General features: G+C 44.3%; 1 protein-coding gene across 9 annotated transcripts in view; it reads left to right on the top strand.

Moving 5' to 3' along the window:
• LOC124000042 (probable RNA-binding protein 18) overlaps positions 1–17,955 on the top strand; it is a 34,234-nt gene that overhangs the window by 4,782 nt on the left and 11,497 nt on the right. For 7 of the 9 annotated variants that reach the window (XR_006832537.1, XR_006832536.1, XM_046306137.1 and 4 more), the window contains exons 3-4: positions 11,375–11,501; positions 12,049–12,135. Coding sequence is in view for 7 of the 9 variants with exons in the window: in XM_046306137.1 (XP_046162093.1) it covers positions 11,375–11,501; positions 12,049–12,135 (214 nt within the window). In the remaining 2 variants the exon portion in view is untranslated. The remainder of the gene's footprint in view (positions 1–11,374; positions 11,502–12,048; positions 12,136–17,955) is intronic. The other 2 variants (XM_046306138.1, XM_046306135.1) reach the window with 1 other exon arrangement.

Below are 17,955 nucleotides of genomic sequence, written 5' to 3' on the forward strand. Positions count from 1 at the left end.
TGTCCATTGTTGACATAGTCCCAAAATGTTTTGCTTGTCAACAATCACGTTTTCAAAAGATGTAACCTTCAAAAATTATCCCAGTATGATGCATAATACATCATACAGGGATGATTTCTGTATTTTGAAAATTACATATGTTGAAAACTTGATTGCTGACAAGCAAAATATTTTGGAATTATGTCAACAATGGACTAATGAAACAAATTCCAAAACATAGTTTTGGGTTGTGAAAAAGGTCATTTGTTTTTGGAGAGGAAGCTGGGCTGTTGAGCAGCAGATCTGATATGAAACATGTTGTGCACCGGTCTCCAGCCACCGGCTGCCTTGGCTAAAGCAGTGTGTCTTTACAGATGGTGTCAGTCAACAGGTGACAGAAACAATGAAGAGACCGTTCAACAACATCAACACCTCGAGCCGCCTGCTCGACCCGCATGCCCAGGCAGGTTTCCCTCACACACACACAGACGACTCCACCCACTCCATTCACACAATGAGAGGGGCTGCTGCTGCAGTCTTGATTAGGCGCTGACATGTTGACCTGTCTGTCCATGCTCCATTGGGGCCCATTCAAGACCAGTGATGGATCCAGCATGTGCTGTCTGAGCTGCAGGTTGTGTGTGGTACTAGACTGGGAGGTCTACAGACTGGACACAGGGCCATGCCCACACTGTGGATGCGGAAAAGATGGAAGGAAGGACCTGGCTGAGAGACATCACTGCCCTCTTTAACTTACCCTTTACCAGGAAAGACCAGCTTGGAAAGACTGCCTCTTTTACCTCGTGTCCACATGAGATAACCATGAAACATGACCTCTGGGTCATGAGATAACCATGAAACATGACCTCTGGGTCATGAGATAACCATGAAACATGACCTCTGGGTCACGAGATAACCATGAAACATGACCTCTGGGTCACGAGTAACCATGAAACATGACCTCTGGGTCACGAGATAACCATGAAACATGACCTCTGGGTCACGAGATAACCATGAAACATGACCTCTGGGTCACGAGATAACCATGAACCATGATAACCATTGGACCAGTGTAACAGATGGCTCACCAATCAAACGGATGTTTCGTTCTATCCTTGTCTTCTTTCTGGTGCCCAGTTTGAGAGTGAGTATTCAGATCCTCCCTTAATGACTCACTCCTCAGTCCTCAAATAGATGGCCTTAGAGTGGAGGACTTGCAAGTGCTGGGCCCTTTGTTGTTCTTTAGACATTTAACAGATGTCTTGCTTGGCTCAGCTTCATGCTTTCACAGAAGAGCACCCTCAAGCAAGGAAATCACTCTTCCCCTCAGTGGACCTTTCCTCCCTTCCACCTCCCCCTACCACCTCCTCCTCCTGCCGACCGGCACGCTTTATAGCCCCCAGGAGAAGTGCATTGTGGTCTTGTTAAAGGCCAGAAGTGGTTTGTCCCCTCCCGTGGTCCTTCCCGGTGTATCAGTCCACTATCAATTCCTCAATCTGTGCCAGCAGGTCGCAGGAAGACACACCATTCCAGCCTGCAGAGGGTGGAGTCTGGGAAAGTGAGAAATTCTCCTTGGAGAGAAATCTCCAGGGAGGCCAAGGGAAGACATTAATACATCCAGGGCTGTGGCCCAAATGGCATCCTATTCCTTATATAGTGCACTACTTTTGACCAGAGTGGTCCCTGGACAAAGGTAGTGCACTATATAGTGAACCATTTGGGATCCAGCCCAGGACCCCCTGTACTCCCCCTCCTAGGCTACATACCTTTCTACGATTAAATGTAACGGTGCTGGACAAAAACTATGAAAGTAACTTTGGCCCTAGCTTCTCAACATAATTCCCAGGCCGTCTCTCTGTGACTATCAAAGTAACTAAGTGATTAGTCTTCAAAAGGGAACATGTTGTGACATATCCCACTTTGGTTCTAAGCTTGAGATCAATAAATACCTGATGTTAGACCTAGGCTAATGTTAGACTTAGGCTAATGCCTGACCTGAGGCTCTATTGCACTGTGAAGAATTCAACATCTGCCAATGTACAGGGAACTGCCAAAATAATGGAAACACTTGAGTAAATGAGGGATACAAAGTGTATTGAAAGTGTATTCCACACAGGTGTGGCTCCTGAGTCAATTAACATCCCATTAGGGTCATGTATAAAAATGGCGGGCAGGCCATTGTTTTGGCTACCATGGCTGTGCCCCCATAGGATGACAATGCCCCATCCACAGGGCACAAGTGGTAACTGATGGTTTGATGAGCAGAAAAACTCTGCAAACCATAATCCATGGCCATCACAGTCACCACATCTCACACCAATTGAACACTTATGGGAGATTCCACCTGAGACAGAGTTTTCCATCAACAAAACACCAAAGTATGGAATTTCTTGTGGAAGAATGTTGTTGCGTCCCTCCAATAGAGTTCCAGACAAGTGTAGAATCTATGTCAAGGTGCATAAGCTATTCTGGCTCATGGTGTCCCAACACCCTGTTAAGACACTTGTTAGTTGTTTCCTTTATTTTGTCAGTTAGGCTACCTGTGGCTTAACGTCTTGCTTCCAACATACCTGTGATGACTATTAGTGCTGCGCGGGTCAGCTGTTTGTACAACCGCACCCATCTGCCATCGCCCGTATATATGTGATAGGTTAGTTAAGAGAAGGCAGGACGTATATATGTGATAGGTTAGTTAAGAGAAGGCAGGACGTATATATGTGATAGGTTAGTTAAGAGAAGGCAGGACGTATATATGTGATAGGTTAGTTAAGAGAAGGCAGGACGTATATATGTGATAGGTTAGTTAAGAGAAGGCAGGACGTACAGTGGGGCAAAAAAAGTATTTAGTCAGCCACCAATTGTGCAAGTTCTCCCACTTAAAAAGATGAGAGGCCTGTCATTTTCATCATAGGTACACTTCAACTATGACAAACAACACGAGGGGAAAAAAATCCAGAAAATCACATTGTAGGATTTTTAATTAATTTATTTGCAAATTATGGTGGAAAATAAGTATTTGGTCAATAACAAAAGTTTATCTCAATACTTTGTTATATACCCTTTGTTGGCAATGACAGAGGTCAAATGTTTTCTGTAAGTCTTCACAAATTTTTCACACACTGTTGCTGGTATTTTGGCACATTCCTCCATGCAGATCTCCTCTATAGCAGTGATGTTTTGGGGCTGTTGCTGGGCAACACGGACTTTCAACTCCCTCCAAATATTTTCTATGGGGTTGAGATCTGGAGACTGGCTAGGCCACTCCAGGATCTTGAAATGCTTCTTACGAAGCCACTTCTTTGTTGCCCGGGCAGTGTGTTTGGGATCATTGTCATGCTGAAAGACCCAACCACGTTTCATCTTCAATGACCTTGCTGATGGAAGGAGTTTTTCACTCAAAATCTCACGATACATGACCCCATTTATTATTTCCTTTACACGGATCAGTCGTCCCGGTCCCTTTGCAGAAAAACAGCCCCAAAGCATGATGTTTCCACCCCCATGCTTCACAGTAGGTATGGTGTTCTTTGGATGCAACTCAGCATTCTTTGTCCTCCAAACACGACGAGTTGAGTTTTTACCCAAAAAGTTATATTTTGGTTTCATCTGACCATATGACATTCTCCAAATCTTCTTCTGGATCATCCAAATGCTCTCTAGCAAGCTTCAGACAGGCCTGGACATGTGCTGGCTGAAGCAGGGGGACATGTCTGGCACTACAGGATTTGAGTCCCTGGCGACGTTTATATATGCCATTTAGCAGACGCTTGTGTTACTGATGGTAGGCTTTGTTACTTTGGTCCCAGCTCTCTGCAGGTCATTCACTAGGTCCCCCCGTGTGGTTCTGGGATTTTTGCTCACCGTTCTTGTGATCATTTTGACCCCACGGGGTGAGATCTTGCGTGGAGCCCCAGATCGAGGGAGATTATCAGTGGTCTTGTATGTCTTCCATTTCCTAATAATTGCTCCCACAGTTGATTTCTTCAAACCAAGCTGCTTACCTATTGCAGATTCAGTCTTCCCAGCCTGGTGCAGGTCTACAATTTTGTTTCTGGTGTCCTTTGACAGCTCTTTGGTCTTGGCCATAGTGGAGTTTGGAGTGTGACTATTTGAGGTTGTGGACAGGTGTCTTTTATACTGATAACAAGTTCAAACAGGTGCCATAACTACAGGTAATGAGTGGAGGACAGAGGAGCCTCTTAAAGAAGTTACAGGTCTGTGAGTGCCAGAAATCTTGCTTGTTTGTAGGTGACCAAATACTTATTTTCCACCATAATTTGCAAATAAATTCATTAAAAATCCTACAATGTGATTTTCTGTTTTTTTTTCTCCTAATTTTGTCTGTCATAGTTGAAGTGTCAGGCCTCTATCATCTCTCATCATATATTATTATTATTATTATTATTTTTAAGTGGGAGAACTTCCACAATTGGTGGCTGACTAAATACTTTTTTGCCCCACTGTATATATGTGATAGGTTAGTTAAGAGAAGGCAGGATGTATTTATGTGATATAACATAACATAGAACATGTGATATAACCTGCTAATATAGAACAGGTTAGTTAAGAGAAGGCAGGATGTATTTATGTGATATAAACTACTAATATAGAACATAGGTTAGTTAAGAGAAGGCAGGATGTATTTATGTGATATAAACTACTAATATAGAACATAGGTTAGTTAAGAGAAGGCAGGATGTATTTATGTGATATAAACTACTAATATAGAACATAGGTTAGTTAAGAGAAGGCAGGATGATTTGAACAGGTGGTAGCAGGATTCAGGATGTTTTTTGCCTGGTTTTAAATATGTTTCTGCTTCTAATTTCCGACATTTTGGTAGACTTTTTGTTAGTCAACTTGTGTTTAATTAGATACTGTAGATGCAGCGTCTCTTCTGTCATTGTATGTTGCCCTAGAAGTCTAAATAAACCTTTACTCACCAGAATAATGTCATAAATGATAGAATGAATGTTTAGTTGACATTGACATGAATGTTTAATCTAGTTGACATTGGCAACGTTTTCCCTGTCATCTCTGCTTCTTTCTCTAAGCAAAGGAAATAGAAACCTGTGTAAACGACCCAACATGTTTCTGATTAGATTTCAGTTCAGCTTGGATGCATATTTAATGTGGTCTCATCAGTGTTTATGATGCTGATAAATATAGCACATATTTACTAAATAAAGTCAAAAGTAACCCAATAAAATAACAAGGCTATATATAGGGGTACCGGTACCAAGTCAATGTGCTGGGGTACAGGTTAGTCGGGGTAATTTGTACATGTAGGTAGGGGTAAAGTGATAGATAATAAACAGTGAGTAGCAGCAGTGTTAAAAACAAGGAGGGGGTCAATGTAAATAGTCTGGTGGCCATTTGATTAATTGTCCAGCAGTCTTATGGCTTGGGGGTAGAAACCTTTTAAGGAGCCTTTTGGACCTAGACTTGGCATTCCGGTACCACTTGCCGTGCGGTAGCAGAGAGAGCAGTCTATGACTTGGGTGACTGGAGTCATTGACAATTGTTTGGGCCTTCCTCTGACACCGCCTGGTATAGAGGTCCTGGATGGCAGGAAGCTTGGCTACAGTGATGTACTGGGCCGTACGCATTACCCTCTGTAGCGCCCTATGGTCGGATGCCGCCATACGGGATGATGACGCAACCAGTCAGGATGGTCTCAATGGTGCAGCTGTATAACTTTTTGAGGATCTGGGGACCCATGCCAAATATTTTAGGGGGAAAGGTGTTGTCGTCTCCTCTTCACGACTGTCGTGGTGTGTTTGGACCATGATGGTTTGTTGACGATTTGGACAACAAGGAACTTGAAAATCTCAAGCCGCTCCACTACAGCCCTGTCGATGTGAATGGAGATGTGTTCGGCCCTCCTTTTCCTGTAGTCCACGATCAGCTCCTTTGTCTTGCTCACATTAAGGGGGAGGTTGTTGTCCTGGCACCACACTGGCAGGTTTCTGACCTCCCTATAGGCTGTCTCATCTTGTCGGTGATCAGGAGTCAGCAAACTTTATGATGATGTTGGAGTCATGCTTGGCCACGCAGTCGCGTGTCAACGGAGAGTACAGGAGGGGACTGAGCACGCACCCCTGAGGGGCCCCCGTGTTGAGGATCAGTGTAGCAGATGTGTTGTTACCTACCCTTACCACCTGGGGGCAGCCTGTCAGGAAGTCCAGGATCCAGTTGCAGAGGAAGGTGTTTAGTCCCAGGGTCCTTAGTTTAGTGATGAACTTTGAGGGTACTATGGTGTTGAACGCTGAGCTGTAGTCAATGAACACCATTCTCACATAGGTGTTCCTTTTGTCCAGGTGGGAAAGGGCAGTGTGGAGTGCGATTGAGATTGCATGATCTGTTGGGGCAGTATGCGAATTGGAGTGGGTCTAGGTTTTCCGGGATGATGGTGTTGAAGTGAGCCATGACCAGCCTTTCAAAGCACTTCATGGCTACCGACGGGAGTGCTACGGGGCGGTAGTTATTTAGGTAGGTTACCTTCGCTTTCTTCGGCACAGGGACTATAGTGGTCTGCTAGAAAACATGTAGGTATTACAGACTCGGTCAGGGAGTGTTTGAAAATATCACTGAAGACACCACTTACCAGTTGGTCTAGCAAAACAGTCCTGTAGCGTAGCATTCACAAGAATAATAAATTGATGATAGATGAGTGACAGATGAATGGTAGATTAATGATAGATTCATTGATTTTTCTCAAGGCATTGCTATATTTTTATTCAATCCACACAATATTTCCTGACCCACCGCCCAGCTGATATAACCCAGAGGGCTGTTTGTGAGTCAACCCTTGCATCACAAATGACTGACACAACGACTACCCGTTTTAGAGTGAGGATTCCATGAGAGATAATGAATATAAAGGTTATATTATGACTGTATGACAAGGTAACCTTTCTATTCATGATCTGGTCATGCCCAGTCTACGCTGGAGATGCTGTTATAATGACCCCCGTGAATGAGTAGCGTGCAGCACAGACTCGTGACGTGCATGGACAGTGATATTTGGCTTGGATAACAGAGAAAATACACTCTCCTACGCACAGATTGCATGCTAGGCTGCCCACGAATACAGACAGTCGACATGGACATATGAAATTGTCTGCATCTTGTTCAGACTGCTCCTCCCCCATTTATATTACAGCTCGGACTAGACATACAGTATATCCTTTACTGTTTTCTTAACTTCTCTCTCTGTTCTAGGCTACTGTAGGGATGTTTGAGAGAACTCTCATAATCACTTCTACTTAAGGGGATAATCCACCCTGTAAACCACTACTTCCTATGATTAACAGTGTTAAACAATGTAAAATAACACTAATATGTGAAAATATATATATTTTTTATAAATATTACATTTTGTTATATCAAGGATGCTAGAAAAATCGTTCTGGAAATCTGTTGAGGCTCAAGTTGACAAAACCCACAATGTCTCTCTCTTTGGGCTGGCTAGCTCACTAGCTAGCAAATGTAGCTACACACAATAATATCAATGTCAGCATGGGAAGTCGCTAGTTGGCAGTAAAATTGCCATAAACCAACTTCACTATCAATTTAGGAGTCTATCCCACCGAGTTCAACTTGCAGTTGGTCTCTTGCCCAGAGCCAGTTCAACTTGCAGTTGGTCTTTTGCCCAGAGCCAGTTCAGCTTGCAGTTGGTCTCTTGCCCAGAGCCAGTTCAGCTTACAGTTGGTCTCTTGTCCAGAGCCAGTTCAGCTTACAGTTGGTCTCTTGCCCAGAGCCAGTTCAACTTGCAGTTGGTCTCTTGCCCAGAGCCAGTTCAACTTGCAGTTGGTCTCTTGTCCAGAGCCAGTTCAGCTTACAGTTGGTCTCTTGCCCAGAGCCAGTTCAACTTGCAGTTGGTCTCTTGCCCAGAGCCAGTTCAACTTGCAGTTGGTCTCTTGCCCAGAGCCAGTTCAACTTGCAGTTGGTCTCTTGCCCAGAGCCAGTTCAACTTGCAGTTGGTCTCTTGCCCAGAGCCAGTTCAACTTGCAGTTGGTCTCTTGCCCAGAGCCAGTTCAACTTGCAGTTGGTCTCTTGACCAGAGCCAGTTCAGCTTGCAGTTGGTCTCTTGCCCATAGCCAGTTCAACTTGCAGTTGGTCTCTTGCCCATAGCCAGTTCAGCTTGCAGTTGGTCTCTTGCCCAGAGCCAGTTCAGCTTGCAGTTGGTCTCTTGCCCAGAGCCAGTTCAGCTTGCAGTTGGTCTCTTGCCCAGAGCCAGTTCAGCTTGCAGTTGGTCTCTTGCCCAGAGCCAGTTCAGCTTGCAGTTGGTCTCTTGCCCAGAGCCAGTTCAGCTTGCAGTTGGTCTCTTGCCCAGAGCCAGGTCAGCTTGCAGTTGGTCTCTTGCCCAGAGCCAGTTCAGCTTGCAGTTGGTCTCTTGCCCAGAGCGAGTGCAGCACTATGTTTTATTTCATCCACTGATAGAACATAGGCTTTTGACAAATTGACAGTTTCATGATTGTTATTTCTGGGGTATTGATTGTCCCTTTAAACGTCAGTGTGTAGGCTGTGTAGAATGTATGTATAGTCGTGGCCAAAAGTTTTGAGAATGACACGAATATTAATTTTCACAAAGTCTGCTGCCTCAGTTTGTATGATGGCAATTTGCATATATTCCAGAATGTTATGAAGAGTGATCAGATGAATTGCAATTAATTGCAAAGTCCCTCTTTGCCATGCAAATGAACTGAATCCCCAAAAACATTTCCACTGCATTTGAGCCCTGCCACAATAGGACCAGCTGACATCATGTCAGTGATTCTCTTGTTAACACAGGTGTGAGTGTTGACGAGGACAAGGCTGGAGATCACTCTGTCATGCTGATTGAGTAAAAATAACAGACTGGAATCATCAAAAGAGGGTGGTGCTTGGAATCATTGTTCTTCCTCTGTCAGCCATGGTTACCTGCAAGGAAACACGTGCCGTCATCATTGCTTTGCACAAAAAGAGCTTCAGAGGGAAGGACATTGCTGCCAGTAAGATTTCACCTAAATCAACCATTTATTGGATCATCAAGAACTTCAAGGAGAGCGGTTCAATTGTTGTGAAGAAGGCTTCAGGGCGCCCAAGAAAGTCCAGCAAGCGCCAGGACCGTCTCCTAAAGTTGATTCAGCTGCAGGATCAGGGCACCACCAGTACAGAGCTTGCTCAGGAATGGCAGCAGGCAGGTGTGAGTGCATCTGCACGCACAGTGAGGCAAGGACCTTTGGAGGATGGCCTGGTGTCAAGAAGGGCAGCAAAGAAGCCACTTCTCTCCAGAAAAATTCTGCGAAAGATACAGGGATTGGACTGCTGAGGACTGGGGTAAAGTCATTTTCTCTGATGAATCCCCTTTCCGATTGTTTGGGGCATCCGGAAAAAAGCTTGTCCGGAGAAGACAAGTTGAGTGCTGCCATCAGTCGTGTGTCATGCCAACAGTAAAGCATCCTGAGACCATTCATGCATGGGGTTGCTTCTCAGCCAAGGGAGTGGGCTCACTCACAATTTTGATTAAGAACACAGCCATGAGAGAGCAACTTCTCCCAACCATCCAGGAACAGTTTGGTGACAAACAATGCCTTTTCCAGCATGATGGAGCAACTTGCCATAAGGCAAAGTGATAACTAAGTGGCTTGGGGAACAAAACATTGATATGTTGGGTCCATGGCCAGGAAACTCCACAGACCTTAATCCCATTGAGAACTTGTGGTCAATCCTCAAGAGGCGGGTGGACAAACAAAAATCCACAAATTCTGACAAACTCCAAGCATTGATTATGCAAGAATTGGCTGCCATCAGTCAGGATGTGGCCCAGAAGTTCATTGACAGCATGCCAGGGCGGATTGCAGAGGTCTTGAAAAAGAAGGGTCAACACTGCAAATATTGACTCTTTACATCAACTTCATGTAATTGTGGTCCTCTGTAGCTCAGTTGGTAGAGCATGGCGCTTGTAACGCCAGGGTAGTGGGTTCGATTCCCGGGACCACCCATACGTAGAATGTATGCACACATGACTGTAAGTCGCTTTGGATAAAAGCGTCTGCTAAATGGCATATATTATTTATTATATTTAATTGTCAATAAAAGCCTTTGACATTTATGAAATGCTTGTAATTATACTTCAGTATTCCATAGTAACATCTGACAAAAATATCTAAAGACACTGAAGCAGCAAACTTTGGAAATTAATATTTGTGTCATCCCCAAACCTTTGGCCACGACTGTAGGCCGTAATCTTCTTACAATGTTGAGACTCTTCTGTCTGGAGGCCCTCTGTATCACTGGTACAATTTGTTAGCCATGTTTATGACTAATGAATCCAATTAGTCTATTGAGTCGTACAAGGCCGGGCTGGTCTAGTACAGCATGTGCCTCTGTAGAGGACTCCTCCGAGCCTAACGTGTTCACATGAGGCTATAGTCTAGACCTTCTCACAGTCAGATGGTCAAATAATTAATATTAGATTCTAGCTATCTGGGATCCTTGGGATGTACCAACTCTGACATTACCACATTGAAGTTGAAATGTTTAAGATAAGGGTTAAGGTTAGGGTTATGGTAGGGGTTAAGCTGAGGGTTATGGTAAGGGTAGGGGTTAGGGTTAAGTTTAGGGTTATGGTAAGGGTAGGGGTTAAGGTTAGGGATGTCCGAACGGGATAGCACTAACCATTCATATTATTAATGGTTCCTGGATGTTAGTGAGAATGAATCCCATTGCTAATAACATAACATTTCCCACGAATTCTATAGGTTACAGCAGTATGGCAGCTAGCCTAATGCACGCAGTAGTGGATGTTTTTCTTCAATTAGAGTCTGTTGGGAATTCAGGCTTCCTCTGTTTTATTTTGTCATTGTCCTGCTGCCATATCCTCTGCATTGTGTGGATATAAGATTTACTGTGCCTAAAAAGGTGTTAAGAGACCTGTCATTCTAATCAGGGTCAGCTGACCGGGATGCCTAATGTACTGTAGTTATGTTACATGGGTGGATGATGTATATGTTAAGAATAGAATAGCACTGTCTGTGACAAAGAAACATTAACCAATTATGTTCTTAGTTGATAGTAGACATTCATAAAGGCATATAGGCCTGTATTGAGAATGACATTCATGTGTTTGGAGATTACAAAATGGTACTTTAAAGTGACTTAAGTACTTTGAAACAGCTAATCAAAACTGAGAGACATGATTTTTTGGGGGGGACATTTTAGTAATTTAGCAGCTGCTCTTATCCAGACCGACTTACAGAGCAATTTGGGTTTAAGTGCCTTGCTCAAGGGCACATTGTCAGATTTTCACCAATTCACCTTGGGGATTGGAACCAGCAAACGTTTGGTTACTGGCTCAATGCTCTAACCGCAGTATTGTTTGTGTTTTTCTCCCTCCCTCCCTGTACAGGTACCACCTGGTGAAGCTGATGGAGAGGTTTGGGAAGGTGAAACAGTTTGACTTCCTGTTCCACAAGTCTGGACCAATGGAGGGCCCGCCCCGAAGATACTGCTTCGTTAACTTCCACACCAAAGAGGTACAACACCAAACCAACCATTTCACATCTTTCAATTCCAAGAAAAGATTAGCTCACGAACGTGAAAAGTTGGGGCTAGTCAAAAGCTATAGACGGCATAGACAAGAGGCACGGTATAACCGACCATTTCCCATCTCTAACTTAATGGGCTCCACCAACGGTAAGATCTCTTGTTTAGTGTGATGGGAGGCAGTCCCCTGGGTGTTATTCAGAGGAACTATGTGTATTAGCCTCATACACACACACACACACACACACACACACACACACACACACACACACACACACACACACACACACACACACACACACACACACACACACACACACACACACACACACACACACAGACACATCATCATCAGCCATTATTGTCTCTGTTGTCATCACTCTATGAAAAGGAATGATGATATAATGATTTGTGTAAGAGGTCTTGGATAAGAGTGTCTGCTAAGTGACTACAATGTAATGATACTGACCTAGTTTCAGATGGGGGAAATTATGATTTTCATGAGGATCAAACACGTACTCTTTTTCCAATCTCCAGGAAGCAGAGTGGGCGATCCATTGTCTGAATGGGAAGCTGGCCCTCTCCAAGAAGCTGGTGGTGCGCTGGGTACACGCACAGGTAAAGGTAAGGGTCCCTCTCTGAAACCTCTTCAAATCAAATCAAATGTTATTTGTCACATACACAGGGTTAGCAGATGCGAGTGTAGCGAAATGCTTGTGCTTCTAGTTCCGACAATGCAGTAATAACCAACAAGTAATCTAACTAACAATTCCAAAACTACTGTCTTATACACAGTGTAAGGGGATAAAGAATATGTACATAAGGATATATGAATGAGTGATGGTACAGAGCAGCATAGGCAAGATACAGTAGATGGTATCGAGTACAGTATATACATATGAGATGAGTATGTAAACAAAGTGGCATAGTTAAAGTGGCTAGTGATACATGTATTACGTAAGGATGCAGTAGATGATAGAGTACAGTATATACATATACATATGAGATGAATAATGTAGGGTATGTAAACATTATATTAGGTAGCATTGTTTAAAGTGGCTAGTGATATATTTTACATTTCCCATCAATTCCCATTATTAAAGTGGCTGGAGTTGAGTCAGTGAGTCAGTGTGTTGGCAGCAGCCACTCAATGTTAGTGGTGGCTGTTTAACAGTCTGATGGCCTTGAGATAGAAGCTGTTTTTCAGTCTCTCGGTCCCTGCTTTGATGCACCTGTACTGACCTTGCCTTCTGGATGATAGCGGGGTGAACAGGCAGTGGCTCGGGTGGTTGTTGTCCTTGATGATCTTTATGGCCTTCCTGTGACATCGGGTGGTGTAGGTGTCCTGGAGGGCAGGTAGTTTGCCCCCGGTGATGCGTTGTGCAGACCTCACTACCCTCTGGAGAGCCTTACGGTTGTGGGCGGAGCAGTTGCCGTACCAGGCGGTGATACAGCCCGACAGGATGCTCTCGATTGTGCATCTGTAGAAGTTTGTGAGTGCTTTTGGTGACAAGCCAAATTTCTTCAGCCTCCTGAGGTTGAAGAGGCGCTGCTGCGCCTTCTTCACGATGCTGTCTGTGTGAGTGGACCAATTCAGTTTGTCTGTGATGTGTACGCCGAGGAACTTAAAAACTTATTACCCTCTCCACTACTGTTCCATCAATGTGGATAGGGGGGTGTTCCCTCTGCTGTTTCCTGAAGTCCACAATCATCTCCTTAGTTTTGTTGACGTTGAGTGTGAGGTTATTTTCCTGACACCACACTCCGAGGGCCCTCACCACCTCCCTGTAGGCCGTCTCGTCGTTGTTGGTAATCAAGCCTACCACTGTTGTGTTGTCCGCAAACTTACATTTACATTTAGGCAGTAGTGCATGTAGGACATTAGTGAGAGGCAGTATAGGACATTGACAACGTTAGCTTGAGATTGAGACATTAGCTGGAGGCGTGCGCTGAAAGGCCACGCATTCGTTGACATTTGAACAGGGAGTACAGGAGAGGGCTCAGAACGCACCTGAAAGGCAGTAGTTCTGGGGCCCCAGTGTTGGGGATCAGCGGGGTGGAAATGTTGTTGCCTACCCTCACCACCTGAAAGGCAGTAGGGGCAGTAGTGTAGGCCCATTAGCTCAGGAAGTCCAGTACCCAGTTGCACAGGGCGGGGTCGAGACCGAGGGTCTCGAGCTTGATGACGAGCTTGGAGGGCACTATAGTGTTAAATGCAGAGCTGTAGTCGATGAACATTCTCACATAGGTATTCCTCTTGTCCAGGTGGGTTATAGGGCAGTGTGCAGTGTGGCAGCACTGTGGCAGCATGTAGGACATTAGCTGAAAGGCAGTAGTGTAGGACGTTAGCTGAAAGGCAGTAGTGTAGGACGTTAGCTGAAAGGCAGTAGTGTAGGACATTAGCTGAAAGGCAGTAGTGTAGGACATTAGCTGAAAGGCAGTAGTGTAGGACATTAGCTGAAAGGCAGTAGTGTAGGACATTGGCTGAAAGGCAGTAGTGTAGGACATTGGCTGAAAGGCAGTAGTGTAGGACATTAGCTGAAAAAGGCAGTAGTGTAGGACATTAGCTGAAAGGCAGTAGTGTAGGACATTAGCTGAAAGGCAGTAGTGTAGGACATTAGGCAGTAAAGGCAGCTGAAAGGCAGTAGTGTAGGACATTAGTGTAGGACATTAGCTGAAAGGCAGTAGTGTAGGACATTAGCTGAAAGGCAGTAGTGTAGGACATTAGCTGAAAGGCAGTCGTGTAGGACATTAGCTGAAAGGCAGTGAAAGGCAGTAGTGTAGGACATTAGCTGAAAGGCAGTCGTGTAGGACATTAGCTGAAAGGCAGTCGTGTAGCCAGCCAGTCCGTCAGTACCTCCTAGGCCGGGCCAGGGGTGATCTCTTGAACTCCAGCGACCCTGGTCTTTCCCTAACAATAGACAGCTGCCGTGTGGACTAAGGAAATCCTGTATAGTCCCAAATCACACCTGAGAGGCAGTAGTGTAGGACATTAGCTGAGAGGACTCTTCTGTACACACCCTGTCCCCCGTCTCCCACTCCTTGGACAACAACAAGTCTGTGTCCACACACACATACACACTTAAGATAGATAATCAAAAATAGGAAAGTAACTGGTATGTTGCCATATTTATTTATTTTATTGTATCTTTATTTAACTAGGCAAGTCAGTTAAGAACACATTCTTATTTACAATGACCGCCTAGGAACAGTGGGTTAACTGCCTTGTTCAGGGGCAGAATGACAGATTTTTACCATGTCAGCTCGGGGATTCGATCTAGCAACCTTTCCGCTACTAGTCCAACGCGCTAACCACTAGGCTACCTGCCAACATGCCCTCCATTTACCCTTCTAAAACTGACTATCCTACTGATCCTCGACTTCGGCGATGTTATTCATAAAATAGCCTCCAATACCCTACTCAGCAAACTGGATGCAGTCTATCACAGTGCCATCCGTTTTGTCACCAAAGCCCCATATACCACCCACCACTGCGACCTGTATGCTCTAGACGGCTGGCCCTCGCTACATATTCGTCGTCATACCCACTGGCTCCCGGTCATCTATAAGTCTATGCTAGGTAAAGCTCTGCCTTATCTCAGCTCACTGGTCTTGATAACAACACCCACCCATAGCACTCGCTCCAGCAGATATATCTCACTGATCATCCCCAAAGCCAACACCTCCTTTGGCCGCCTTTCCTTCCAGTTCTCTGCTGCCAATGACTGGAACAAATTGCAAAAATCGCTGAAGCTGGAGGCTTATATTTCCCTCACCAATTTTAAACATCACATATCTGAGCAGCTAACTGGTCACTACAGCTGTACATAGCCCATCTAAATAGCCCACCCAATCTACCTACCTCATCCCCATATTGTTTTTATTTACTTTTCTGCTCATTTGCACACCAGTATTTCTACTTGCACATCCTCATCTGCTCATCATCTATCACTCCAGTGTTAATTTGTTCAATTGTAATTACTCCGCTACTATGGCCTATTTATTGCCTTAACTCCTCACGCCATTTGCACACATTGTATATAGACTTTCTTTTTCTCTATTGTGCTATTGGCTGTACACTTATTTATTCCATGTGTAACTCTGTGTTGTGATTGTTGTGTCGCACTGCTTTGCTTTATCTTGGCCAGGTCGCAGTTGTAAATGAGAACTTGTTCTCAACTAGCTTACCTGACTAAATAAAGGTGAAATAAAAAAATAAAAAATCCACATGCCATCCATATTCCATCCATAAACCATCTGTATACCATCCATATGCCATCTATATGCCATCCATATACCATCTACAGTTGAAGTCGGAAGTTTACATACAGTCGTGGCCAAAGGTTTTGAGAATGACACAAATATTAATTTTCACAAAGTCTGCTTCCTCAGTTTGTATGATGGCAATTTGCATATCCTACAGAATGTTATGAAGAGTGATCAGATGAATTTAAAATAATTGCAAAGTCCCTCTTTGCCATGCAAATGAACTGAATCCCCCAAAATCATTTCCACTGCATTTCAGCCCTACCACAAAAGGACAGGCTGACATGTCAGTGATTCTCTCGTTAACACAGATGTGAGTGTTGACGAGGACAAGGCTTGAGATCACTCTGTCATGCTGATTGAGTTCGAATAACAGACTGGAAGCTTCAAAGGAGGGTGGTGCTTGGAATCATTGTTCTTCCCCTGTCAACCATGTACCTGCAAGGAAACATGTGCCATCATCATTGTTTGCACAAAAAGGGCTTCACAGGCAAGGATATTGTTGCCAGTAAAATTGCACCTAAATCAACCATTTTTTGGATCATCAAGAACTTCAAGGAGAGCGGTTCAATTGTTGTGAAGAAGGCTTCAGGGCGCCCAAGAAAGTCCAGCAAGTGCCAGAACCGTCTCCTATAGTTGATTCAGCTGCGGGATCGGGGCACCACCAGTATAGAGCTTGCTCAGGAATGGCAACAGGCAGGTGTGAGTGCATCTGCACGCACAGTGAGGCAAAGACTTTTGGAGGATGGCCTGGTGTCAAGAAGGGCAGCAAATAAGCCACTTCTCTCCAGGAAAAACATCAGGGACAGACTAATATTCTGCAAAAGGCACAGTGATTGGACTGCTGAGGACTGGGGTAAAGTCATTTTCTCTGATGAATCCCCTTTCCGATTGTTTGGGGCATCTGGAAAAAAGCTTGACCATTCATGTGCGGGGTTGCTTCTCAGCCAAGGGAGTGGGCTCACTCACAATTTTGATTAAGAACACAGCCATGAGAGAGCAACTTCTCCCAACCATCCAGGAACAGTTTGGTGACAAACAATGCCTTTTCCAGCATGATGGAGCAACTTGCCATAAGGCAAAGTGATAACTAAGTGGCTTGGGGAACAAAACATCAATATTTTGGGTCCATGGCCAGGAAACTCCCCAGACCATAATACAATTGAGAACTTGTGGTCAATCCTCAAGAGGCGGGTGGACAAACAAACCCCACAAATTCTGACAAACTCCAAGCATTGATTATGCAAGAATGGGATGCCATCAGTCAGGATGTGGCCCAGAAGTTAATTGACACCATGCCAGGGCGGATTGCAGAGGTCTTGAGAAAGAAGGGTCAACACTGCAAATATCAACTTCATGTAATTGTCAATAAAAGCCTTTGACACTTTTGAAATGCTTGTAATTATAGACAAATAGATCTAAAGACACTGAAGCAGCAAATTTTGTGGAAATTAATATTTGTCAGTCAACTTTTGGCCACGACTGTACACTTAGGCTGTCATTAACTTGTTTTTCAACCACTCCACAAATTTCTTGTTAACCAACTATAGTTTTGGCAAGTCGGTTAGGACATCTACTTTGTGCATGACACAAAGTAATTTTTCCATCAAATCAAATGTTATTTGTCACATACACATCGTTAGCAGATGTTAATGTGAGTGTAGCGAAATGCTTGTGCTTCTAGTTCCAACAATGCAGTAATAACCAACGAGTAATCTAACAATTCCACAACTACCTTATACACACAAGTGTAAAGGGATAAAGAATATGTACATAAAGATATATGAATGAGTGATGGTACAGAACGGCATAGGCAAGATGCAGTAGATGGGATCGAATACAGTATATACATATGAGATGAGTCTGGTTCATCCTTGGGAGCAATTTCCAAACGCCTGAAGGTAAGTATAAACACCATGGGACCACGCAACCGTCATACCGCTCTGGAAGGAGACGAGTTCTGTCTCCTAGAGATCAACGTACTTTGATATAAAAAGTGTAAGTCAATCCCAGTACAACAGCAAAGGACCCTGTGAAGATGCTGGAGGAAACGGGTACAAAAGTATCTATATCCACAGTAAAACGAGTCCTATATCGACATAACCTGAAAGGCCGCTCAGCAAAGAAGGAGCCACTGTTCCAAAACCACCATAAAGCTAGACTACTGTTTGCAACTGC

This window comes from Oncorhynchus gorbuscha, linkage group LG16 (genome assembly GCF_021184085.1).
Source record: "Oncorhynchus gorbuscha isolate QuinsamMale2020 ecotype Even-year linkage group LG16, OgorEven_v1.0, whole genome shotgun sequence".
In the NCBI taxonomy this organism is placed as follows: Eukaryota; Metazoa; Chordata; class Actinopteri; order Salmoniformes; family Salmonidae; genus Oncorhynchus; species Oncorhynchus gorbuscha.